At 54.0% G+C, this 11,420-nt stretch overlaps 2 protein-coding genes across 2 annotated transcripts; one reads left to right on the forward strand and one right to left on the reverse strand.

Moving 5' to 3' along the window:
- Positions 1-495: 495 nt before the first annotated feature.
- On the forward strand, positions 496-2,628 carry AYL99_07951 (hypothetical protein; the record flags this gene model as incomplete). Its single annotated transcript, XM_018839459.1, has 1 exon — positions 496-2,628. The coding sequence occupies one exon, from the start codon at positions 496-498 to the stop codon at positions 2,626-2,628; it is 2,133 nt and encodes a 710-aa protein (XP_018690580.1).
- An 823-nt stretch (positions 2,629-3,451) lies between these two features.
- Positions 3,452-8,657, reverse strand: AYL99_07952 (hypothetical protein; the record flags this gene model as incomplete). Its single annotated transcript, XM_018839460.1, has 7 exons — positions 3,452-4,187; positions 4,244-4,381; positions 4,459-4,841; positions 4,893-5,521; positions 5,587-5,899; positions 5,949-6,592; positions 6,653-8,657. The coding sequence occupies 7 exons, from the start codon at positions 8,655-8,657 to the stop codon at positions 3,452-3,454; spliced, it is 4,848 nt and encodes a 1,615-aa protein (XP_018690581.1).
- Between the last annotated feature and the right edge of the window lie 2,763 nt (positions 8,658-11,420).

Here is an 11,420-nt window from a genome sequence, read left to right on the forward strand (position 1 = left end):
GAGCATGTGACCCTGAGGTGGCTGAGATGGTGTCACCAGAGCCCGGCGCATTCGCACCTTGTTCTGCTGTTCTAGCGGTCGTTGAATGAAGTCTCGATATGGTTCCAGACTCTCTACAATTCGGTCAAATGATGGTCAAATGACATACAAATGACGCTTCGCAGAGCTTCTGGCTGGCTGGATCAGCATCAACACGGCGTCGCTGGTGGACAGATGATCTCGACAACTCCCCTTTCGACCTCCAATCTCCTCTTGAGTGTGCTGTGGCTGTCGTGACAAACCATCAGCTCCATTGACGTGGACGGGAATGATAGGATCATTGGGCTCCGCATTTCACGTACAGTGGCCCAATTGCTGCATCTATCTTCTCCTACAGCTTGACTCCAGGTGATCCATGGTTTCCAAGCTGAAAGACAGTGCTCCTCTGGCAGACGAGGGAAAAATAACGAGTGACTCTTGCTCTGCCATTCCAGTTCAATTCCATTCAAATCACCCATGAACGACACCTATCGACGCTGGATCCGCTATTGCGAGGACCATCCCACCACTCCAACCATCCCAGGGAATGCTCCAAAAGCGCAAGATCTGTGCCGCCGATGCCTCGGCCTGCGCAAAGCCATCAGCGACAGTCTCACTCGTCTGAAGAAAATCGAAAATGATTACAGGTCCGAAGGTACCAACTGGGAGGTGGCCGTCCTGGGCACGCCGGCGACTTGGAGTCCTACTCGTTGCAGTCTGTGTTATTTGTTCATGACTATCCACAACAACAAGCTGGCGGAGCACGATGCAAATACGCCCTACACCCTGCGTGCCTTCAAGGCCTACCGAGCGACTGGGCTGGCCGTCCTACCGTCATCTACTCTCGATACTCTGGATGAGGATTGCGCGTCGTCAGGCTTCATATCTCCCGCGGTTGCGAAAGCCAACAGTTCGGTGGGACCTCATTCTGTTGGGCTCGTGGGAGACTACGTCGACTTTGCCTTTGTCAGAAGCTGGATCGAGCGTGGTGGGATGACTAACAATAGAGACTGGAACGGATTATCTCTCAAGGACAATCCCCTGTTCAAGCTCATCGACTGTACGACTCGGCGCATTGTCAAGCCCCCGGAGGGATGTCCATTTGCCACATTGAGCTACGTCTGGGGGCGGTCAGACGAGTCTGTCCCGGACGGCGAGCAGCTGCCCCAACAGTTGCCGCGTGTGATCGAGGATGCTCTCACGGTCGCGAAACAGGTCGGCATCCCCTACCTGTGGGTCGACCGGTACTGCATCTCGCAGACCAACCTGGAGGAGAAGGCGGCGCAGATCAAGAAAATGGACCCCATCTACAGCAGCGCCTCCTTCACCATCTTCGCCGCGGCCGGAGACGGAGCGGACCACGGGCTCCCGGGCGTCTCGCGGAAGAGGAACGCCGACCGACAGCCTCGCGCACAAATCGACCACAAGCACCTCCTCACGTGGACCATGCCGGACGGGCCGGCACTGGTGCTAAAGTCACGATGGAACACACGCGCGTGGACATACCAGGAGATGATCTTCTCCGGGTCGCGCCTGATTTTCACCGACCTGCAGGTCTACATGGAGCAGCGATGGAACATGTTCCACGCCGAGGCCTGGGGAGAGTACCCGTTCAGCAACATCGGTCGCATCCACACGCACAGCACGCTGACTTCCCCCTTCAATGAGATCTACAAGCTCAACGACTACTCGCGGCGCCAGCTGTCCTTCCCCTCGGACGCCATCCACGCCATGCAGGGCCTGTTCAACGCCATGGCCTACGCCAAGGTGCTGTATCAATACATGGGTGCGTTGCTCCCGGCCACCATCGCGCGCGAGGACTCCCCGGCCGACGACGGCGCCCTGCAGTACGGCTTCCTCTGGTATCACGTCAAGACCTCCACCCGCCGGCCGGGCTTCCCCAGCTGGTCCTGGGCCGGCTGGGCCGGCGAGGTGGCGTACCTCGAGCTCAGCCGCGTGCAGCACTGGTACCACCCGAGCTTCACCGCAGAAAGCATGGACGCGTCGGTCGAGATGGCCGACGGCACGCTCGTCCCCTGGCAGGAATTCCGCCGCCTGATCGTTGCCGACCGCCTCCCCCCGCCGAGCAAGTTATCCAATTTTCTCCAGCTGGACGCGTACACGGTGCCGCTGCGTTTCGAGTGGCTCGACAGCCCGCCCCGACACTCCTGGGCCTATGCGCCCGACATGCCCCTGCGGCCAGGGTTCTACGTGCGCTGCCACGACTCCCACGCCATTTACGCCCCAGTCCAGCTCTGTGGGCCCGTCGATGCCTCCCGGATCACGGAGCTTTCGTCGTCGTCAGCCGCATGGGAGTGCCTGGTCCTCGGCCAGCTGGCGTACTACCGCTGGGTCGGGGACGATCACGACAACTACGACAAGCCGTTCGCGGACCTCTGCGTCGTGGTGATCCAGAAACAACAACACTTTGGTGGTGGTGGTGGTGCAGCTTCTGCCGCCGCCGAGCGCGCCGGGTTCGTCAACTTGGCCCACCGCGTCTGGGACGACGAGTGCGAGCGCATCAGACGGCAGACGCCCAGGGTCGAGTACCCCGAATTCCTCCGGCCGCTGGAGCTGAAGAAGACCAGGACGCGGATCAGGTTGGGCTAGTCTAGCGAGTTAGCTAGCTGGACAGCTGGATAGGTGTCTACAGAGCAGGCGAGTGAAGTCAGTGGAACTACAGTGAGGGAAGGACTGTGTCTTGGTGTAATAGCCTATGTATGCATGCGTCGTCCATATAATACATATGTCGTGCCTCTCGAACGAGAACTCCGAGAACAAAAACAAAACCCCAGAGAAACGAAGTCAGAACATCATAGCATATATGATTGAGTTGGGAGAGCCTGCTCTGCGCATCTCTATCTCTATCTATCGGTCCGAAGTTACCTTGCCTTGCCTTGCCCTTGCCCTTGACTAGAATCGATTTGACATTACTGCAGGATTCCGACCCATCCAGGTGACCACCAGGTCTTCTCTATCTATCTATCCACCCATCCATCCGTTCGATCAATCACTCAATCACTCAATAATCCCTCCACTCATGCTCGAACCCAATCCAGTCTCGAGCTGGTGACTTAGTTTGATCAGCGTCATGTGTGTGTGTGTGTGTGTGTGTGTGTGTGTTTATGTATGTTTGTCTTAATTCCTTTCCCCAAATCACCGACGAGATCAATCAATCAAGTCAACCAATCAACTCGTCCTCCGCTTCCGCTTCGCCCGGCACAAAAGAGATCTTTGCAGACTCGGTCCAGCAAGATGTTAAAACCCCATACCGCAGAAGCATGAGCGACGCCGGCCATAGCTAGTATGGTTAGGTAATAGTTAAAGCAATAGCAATAGCAATAGCAATAGCAATAGCGACGGTGATGATGATACAATGCACGCAATAAAAATTAGAAATAAAAAACCGCGCCTGATGAAAGGAGGAAACACATCAGAACTCCGGCGCCGTGATGAAGCGTTCCGTGGCCGGTCTCTCTGCCGTCCCCGTCGCGGCGGCGGCCTCTGCTTCTCTTGGGATTCCGGCGGACGAGGGCATGGCGGTGACTTCGCTCGGCTGCGTCGACGGCTTCTCTGACTCATGAACTTCGGCTTTCTTCTCGGTCGTGTACGACGGGCCTTTTTCCTGACTAGACCGGTCACTCTCGATGTCCGAGTCGTCCGTGGACGGGGTCGTGCGGCGGTCTTTCTCCGACGACGCACCGCCGCCGAGCACAGCAGGACTCTTCTCGTGGTTCCCGCTGGTGCCGTGTGGTTGTTGTCCCTGGCTTGCATTGCTCAGAGTCTTCACCAGCGCCTTACTCTTGTCGGCGTCCTTGCCCGCGTACTTCTTGCCCTTGGGCACACGGGCCAGCCAATAGATGGCGACGGCCGCGAAGACGTTGAAGGCGATGTACACAAACAAGATGCCGAAATCTCGCCATCTGTGCGCAAACGAGATGCTCACCAAGCTCAAAAAGGTGTTGGTGCTGTTGACCGTGCAGAACTGGCACTCTGTCGTGTTCGAGTTCAGGAGGTAGCCGCCCGCTTCCCTGATGAAAGGGTCGAGATACTGGCCACATGTTTGGCCGGCAGGCGTGGTGAGGTGGAGGTACTCGTTGGCGGCACAGGTAACTGGTGCGTCGGCGATTCCCGTGCTGAGAAGTCCTTCGACAAGATACGTAAAGGGGCTAGAAATCGGTGAGTCAGCTTCCGTTACAAGGCCAGAGGGAGGTCCGACACTCACCTCACTCGGTACATGAAGATCCAGAATCCGGGCATGGCCTTGGGACCGACCAAGACGCCGTTGAACAGAAGACAGAGCGAAAATAGGACGTTTGCGATGTTGGAGGCGGTCTCTGCTGTTGCAATCCCGGCAATCATCCTATGGGGTCGTTAGCATCGAAGTGTCCGTTTCTCATGGTAACGAAACCTCAGCAAGAGGTCGTGGCAGAGACTCACATATGTGCGAAGGTGCTGCTGAACAGGAGAAACTCCAGCACGAACAAGAATTGCGTGGCGCCACGAGAGGCCACAGAGTTGGTGTATGTCGCGTTTTGGTACAGCCCAATGGGATAATACCAGCAGAAGAACAAAATCACTGCTCCCAACGTTGCCCACGGAAGTTCGACGAGAATGTTCGACAGCATAAAGGCCTTCCATGAGTAGGACTTTGAAGGTCGCTCACGCACTTCATAGAGACTGCGCTGTGTGACGAAGAGAGGCATAATTTGTTGCACGAGCTGTGAGAACAGGACCAACAGCATGAAAATGCCAAAGAGCTGGTTTTGAAGCCCTTGTTGGGTATTCGGAGCCTTGAAGAGCGAGAAGCCGATAAACAGACCCTGGCGACACAGTCAGCTTCATGTAAATCAGAGTACAAGGATGATACGCACCGTGAGGCAGCATAGTAGAAGCTTGGAGTAGACATACTCCGGGGTTCGCCAATATTGCTCGAAAACCCGTTTCTGTGTTTCCCAGAATTGCACCGTGAACGGCGCGGCAAATTCGAAATAGTCTGCTTTGTTCGGCGAAGTTACAGCCACCATTTGAGATCGTTCGATTTTCATTTCTTCCAATTCTCGGTGCACCTCTTGATATTCGGGTGAATTGCGCCAGACTTGGAACCAATCGATATCGGAATGAGATCCGGGGGCTGCACCAATTGCCTCGAGCATATATTCGGCAGGATTAGCGCCTGGGGGACATTCATGAGCGCCGTTCCTTTGGAAATAGTCAATCAGGATATCAGAGTCCTTGCCAACTGGACCGAAGTACACTGTTTTGCCACCGGCCGCAAGGAACAGGAGTCGATCGAATCTTTGAAAGAGAATGGCGGACGGTTGGTGAATTGTGCATAGGATAGCTTGGCCAGCTTTGGTGAGCTTCTCGAGCAGATTCAAAATAGACCAGGAAGTCTGCGAATCCAGACCGGATGTCGGTTCGTCGAGGAAGAGAAGGAGTTGTGGTCGAGCGGCAAGTTCGACTCCGATCGTCAACCGCTTGCGCTGTTCCACATTGAGACCTGTGGCATCGCGAGTCAGAACTAGGGAGCCACAATAGACACCAATTGGGTCGAGGAGCACATACCTTCACCTGGTACGCCGACCACAGCGTCAGCATACTCCTGCATGTCCAGTAATTTGATCACCTCTTCGACGTAGTCAATCTTTTCCTGCCGAGGCGTGTCTCTCGGTTGTCGCAAGAGGGCGCTGAAACGTAATGCCTCGCGTACGGTACTGGTTTCAAGATGCAAGTCCTGCTGTTGCACGTAGCCTGTCTTTCTCTGGAAGGACTCATCCCGTTGTCTTCCATCGACCAGCATTTCGCCCGTGATAACACCCATGGTCACACGTGTTGCGAGACAGTCGAGCAAGGTGGTCTTGCCCGCACCTGAAACACCCTATCACAATATTAGCAAAATAAAATTTAGGAGGTCCTGAGGGCCATACCATTAGAGCTGTCATGGTTCCGGGCTTGACCCAACCATCAACATGATCGAGAATCCGACGTGGTTGGCCTTTGATCTTGATGTCGTAACAGACATCCTTCCACTGGAAGATGGCAGTCTGCTTCTGGATCACAGCGCTGACTTGTCGTGTCAATTGTTCGTCTTTCGTCTGTCTCCTTTCGAGCGCAACCAGGTTCGGATCGGAGCCACCCGATTCCATGTCAGAGGCCTGTTGTTTCAAGAATGCTGGTTTGTGGCCACGGCGGAAGAGAAGCACTTCACCCTTGGACTTCTTGGCGCTTACAGTCTCGGTCGCAACCAAGTACATAACGCAAAGTCCAATCATGAACACGAACAAGATGCCAATGTTCCGCCATTTGTGGCCCGCAAAGTATTTGTACGAGATGTTGATGTAATTGTCGCCATCGACAAAGGTTCGGCCAGCCACGGATCCAACAACAGTACAAATTTGAGACGTGGTCGAGCCGTTTCCAAACTGTGGCGCTGGAGGCACGAATGTCGAACACGGGTATTCACGATTGTGGAATTCATTCACCATCAGACTTTCAAACCCATATGCTGTCGGATTGACGTAGTTCATCCATCGAGCCCACCCATGCATGTAGTCCACAGGAATAACGAAACCTACCTTGGGAGTTAGCACCCAATCTTAGGGGAAGATTAGAGGGATGGCATATAACTCACCAGTGTACACAACAATGGCGATCATTAACACAGCAGTTGGAACCAAGGCTTCCACCAGAGATCTCGACACCGACGCAATGAAGCGGAACAACATGCTCATGGTGAAGGTCAAGATGTAGGAGGTGAACAAGAAGAAAAAGAAGGCACCAGGAGTCCGTCGAAGGTTTGTCATAAAGTAAAGAATCAAATTGAAGCCAATGGCGTTGAGAGTCTTTGAAGGAACGTCTGTGAGCATGGACGCGACGGCCTCGGCGGACGGGTGGTAAAGTGCGTATCGTTGGTGCTTTTCAACAATCGGGCGCTGTGCGTAGAGTGTGAGAATCTCCAGAGCGCTGCCAAAGGCGTTGAGCAATACCGCGAAAAAGATGAGTGAGCTTCTAGACCGGAGTGAGTCGGTGTCCGCCGGCAGGTTATAAAACAAGGAAGAAACCACGAGAGCATTGATACAGTTGGCGAAAAGCTGAGTGAGGGTAATGGCAGGATCATCCATGAGTCGCTTGAAACCCCGCCACAAGCACAATCTGATTTGACCTGCATACGACAAGGTGTATGGCGAAGACTTCCGTTGGGCTTTTGACTGTTGGATCCGACGGGACTGTTGGAAGGCTTGGAGGTTGGGTCCCCCAATGGGATTAGCCTTTTCGAAGGCATCGAGTTCCTGCAACATCTTCTGTCGTGCTTCGCTCTGTTGCCACCGTTCAGCAAAGTCGTCTGGCGTGCGCGGTACTCGCGATTCGTATCCCTTCTTGACAAGGCGTTCAATCGGGTTGGTCATAGAGGTAAGAAAATCAGGGACCGTTTGGCGCTTGGCGCATTCGAAGCCCATATCCTCAAAGTATTTCTGAGCTTCGGTCGTGCGACCGAAAAAAATCTGACGCCCTTGATAGAGAACCAGAACCTTGTCGAAATAGTCATAGGCACTTTGTGGCGACTGGTAGATAGCTACAGCCGCGGTCGTTTCATTCAAGTCTGTCGAGGTCCGAAGCGTTTTGCAGAACTCGATGGCGTTGGCTGAATCAAGACCTCGCGTGCTGTTATCCCAACACTGGAGAGGGGCGTTGCTCAATGTTGCTTCCGCAATGGACACTCTCTTTCTTTCACCACCACTGACGCCTCTGACGAAGTCATTGCCGACCTTCGTATTAATGGTGTGTCTGATACCGAAGACGGCCATAACCACGTCCCGTATGTGAGCTGCGTACATCGCCTTGGTGACGCCCGGGGGCAGCTTCATGTTCTGCGGCGTGCGAGCTCGGGCCGCGAAGAGCAAAGTGTCGCCGACGGTTAGCATGGGGAAATGCACATCCTGCTCTGCGGTGTAGATAGCTTCGCCTTTAAAGTTATTGTGCATTGTCTTGTAGCTAATGCCCTGATAGTTGATGTAAGAATCTTCACTGAGGTTGAAACCATGAGTCTCGCCAGTAATCGTCTTGAGGAAGGTGGAACAACCGGAGCCAGGAGGGCCGAGGACGACGAGCATTTCGCCCGGCTGCACCACCCCTTCGAAATTTCGCAGAATGTCCACGCGTTGACCCTTGTGGCCGAAGAGGCCTCGTGCCATGTCCACCAGAGCCAGAGGATAATTGTCGACCGTCTTCTGAAAGTCACTGCCCTTGGTGTAGCCGAAGGCTGAGAGATTGCGAAAGGCAAACCCGGCAGTTCGACCGACATTTTGGCCGGACTGCTTCTGAAGCTTCAGCATGGCCTTTGTCCAGGCCCTGCCATTGAAGTTGTCCGAGTTGGGATCAATCTCGGTGCCGACGCTCGCTTCATCAAAGGGATGGTAGTTAGGCTCTGCGGTGGTCGAGACGCGGGAATATTGACGAGCAAGGTGCTGGATTTCCCGGTTGACATTCTGGCTCTCGTCGACGACGACCCCACCGCCCGAAGACATGGTTCGATCCAGATAAGGGAAGTCCGTGGCCTGGTTGTCAGGAGAGGCACCGGACATACGACGGCTCCGGTCGTAGTTTGTGGTGATGTTGCCCACGAGAGGAGTGGTCATGTTTGATCAGAGCGTCTCAAGGCATGGGCAATAACAGCAATCGTGGGCGCTGTTTGAGGGGAAGAGACTGACAAAGTTTACGAAGCTGGGGCTGGCAGTGTGTGGTGGCGCCAGACAACAGAAATACCAATGCTCATATAACCCCCACAATCCGGCAGAAGAGACCCAAGAAACCGGTGAGACTATTAGGGAACGACAAAGAATATGGAAGAAGGATGCAAGAGAGAATAATGCAAAGCGGTCTCACGAAGGAAGAATGATGTTGTCGTTGTCGTTGGCGGTTGTTTTTTTTCCCTGTCCCGCTGTCGGATTTCGGTCGCAAACGCGGGAACAGGGGACAAGAGGTTGCCAATGCATTAAACGAAACAAGTGACGACAAAAGGCGAATGCGTTAACACGCACACTCCCATACAGGGTTTAGTTTCCGAGGGGCAGCTTGTGTTCTGCAATCTCGACGAGGCAGCTCTCATAGTTGGCTATTGGGCTATCCGTCTGAAGCACCCAACTTTTCCCGAATTGAGGCAAAGCGCAGCACCAGCCGGGCATGGTATACGTGAATACGAAGCCTAAGCCCGCTTTGGCGATGCCGACCCGCGGGTCCGTGGACGCCATCCTACGATTAAGGGGGCCACTGGGGGCACCGTGGTTGGCTGCTGGGCGGGATTAGCGCCTCGTCTGTTGGCTTGTTCCAGGCAGTCCAGGCACCAGCACGCCTTGTTGGGGGGAGGCCCCGCTCCATCCAAGATGCACGGAAGGAGCCATCCCACACCCGGTTCGCCTCAAGGAATAGGGGTTCCTTGTGCATCGCAACTTGTTCCGGTGCCGAAGTTATTCGCTCATTATTTGCATAAGTCCCGTTCGGGAAAGTACAAGCCACGTGAGCTCGTATATTTCTCGAATTTCTTTCCGAGCTGTGCACCTTCTGCGGACACGGACCCCGCGGACACTCACATATAGTCGGGAGAGTGTGTAGTACCGGTTGCACCATTGTCGTTCAGCCTTCTCAATGGTGCTGCCTTGTCCTTCCTCCATCGACACAAGGCTGACCAGTCTCACAGTATTGTGTGATGCAAGTTACCGCTGGAATTCAGCCCTGAGATCGCTGCGGCTCCCAAGATACACCCTGTTGTATTCTTCTTCCTGCAGTCGTCCAGCTCTTCCGCTATACTTGGTAATAGTTATCGTCTAAGCCCGCAACTAAGCGTGCGGCTGTGATGGGCTCACCGACCAGGCGATGGAAGGGGCCGATCGTTATCTGACTCTTCCTTCAGACGATTCCGCCTCAGTCGAGGGATCTGCTATTGTCCATTTTTGGTAATCTGCTCACGCTTGCCGTTGTTCATTCTCATGTCCTCGCTACTAATCTTGAAATCTATATACGCTCCTCACATTTTTGATTCCCTGCTTCTGGGACAGTGGGAATGTGGCAAGAGATCCCCCGTGCTTCCCCTAATCGCCAGCATCCGTGATTTCAAGAGGTCTTGCCACTCTGCTTACGCCACAATCCATTGAACCACTTCGGGTTTACTAGAAATCAGCTTTGACGAATCATCGAGTTCCTGAGCGGAATATGGCTCATGTCGATGGAGACTGGCTATTCAGACACCCGATGCCAAGATCTGCCTGTGACGGATCCTGCGATAATACGAGTAGTGGGAGAGGCTGAAAGATTGACCCAGTGGTTAGGGGACTGGCAATCCCTGCTGTTTCTAGTTCTTCGGTAGGCCTCATAGCAGACAATTTCCTCAACTGGATCGTTGGAGAGTAATAATTGTGGTCGAGCATACCAGCGGATCCCGATTGTGCAATCTGCAAAACGCTGTGCTCACTGACACTGAAGATCTCCTCTACTCCTCTCTGCTTAGCAGTGTGTTCAAACAGGTCGCTGCCATTCTGTTTCGTGCCTGTTTGGGTCCATCGCAGATACAACGTACCCAAATCTGGTTCGTAGAAGACAATCAGAATCAGGCTGTGCGCCACGGCCCGCAGTTTCTGTTCCTTACCATGCTCCCCCCTGTTTATGGTCGGATACAGTGCAATCACCTTCCTGATAAAGGAAGGATAGGCAAGACCGTTCCTCGCTGGCGGCTATCAACCTGCATTTAGGCGCTCGTGTTGCGAGTCTTCTTGCGAACGCGGGTGAGGAAGACTGTGAACCATGGTACTGCCCGGCAGGCAATACACGCCTTGGTCCCTGCTATGATCATCAACTTGTTTCCCATTTGCATCGCAGCAAGAGGGATTGAATCCATGATCACTCTCGACCCATTGCCTAGCCTGTCCGAGTTCATGCAAGTTCACGTTCGGCCCAAAAACTTCTATACTCACTCCTGACATCAATTTCAAGCCGGAATTTCAAGACGCAGACAGAGATGCAAGCAGCACGGATGAAATTGTCATCGCTTAAAACAAGCCCAATTGCTTCCGCCTCGTTCATCGAGGTCATTCTGCTCTGTGTTCGTCGAGAGTGGAGGCTCGCGTCGTGCTATTCACCACACGTCTGTCCACGGATCGCAACAGTTCCGGGGCTAGTCTCACAGAACCCGCGTTGAATCCTGCATGAAGTCCTCCGTATTGGGGGGGCAAGAACCTGGCACCATACAGGCCTGGAAAGGGGATTTGCATATTCCATTCGTTTACTGGGGAGCGAAGGGGCCCTGGGAGTCCGGGGTACGCCGTGGCGCTATCGAAAGATGATCTTTGGAGAGTGTGTTTGATTCAGCATCGTGTATCCATGTACGCAGAACCAGACGGCTTTGCTGA

This window comes from Fonsecaea erecta (assembly GCF_001651985.1).
Source record: "Fonsecaea erecta strain CBS 125763 chromosome Unknown Scaff7, whole genome shotgun sequence".
Taxonomy (NCBI): domain Eukaryota; kingdom Fungi; phylum Ascomycota; class Eurotiomycetes; order Chaetothyriales; family Herpotrichiellaceae; genus Fonsecaea; species Fonsecaea erecta.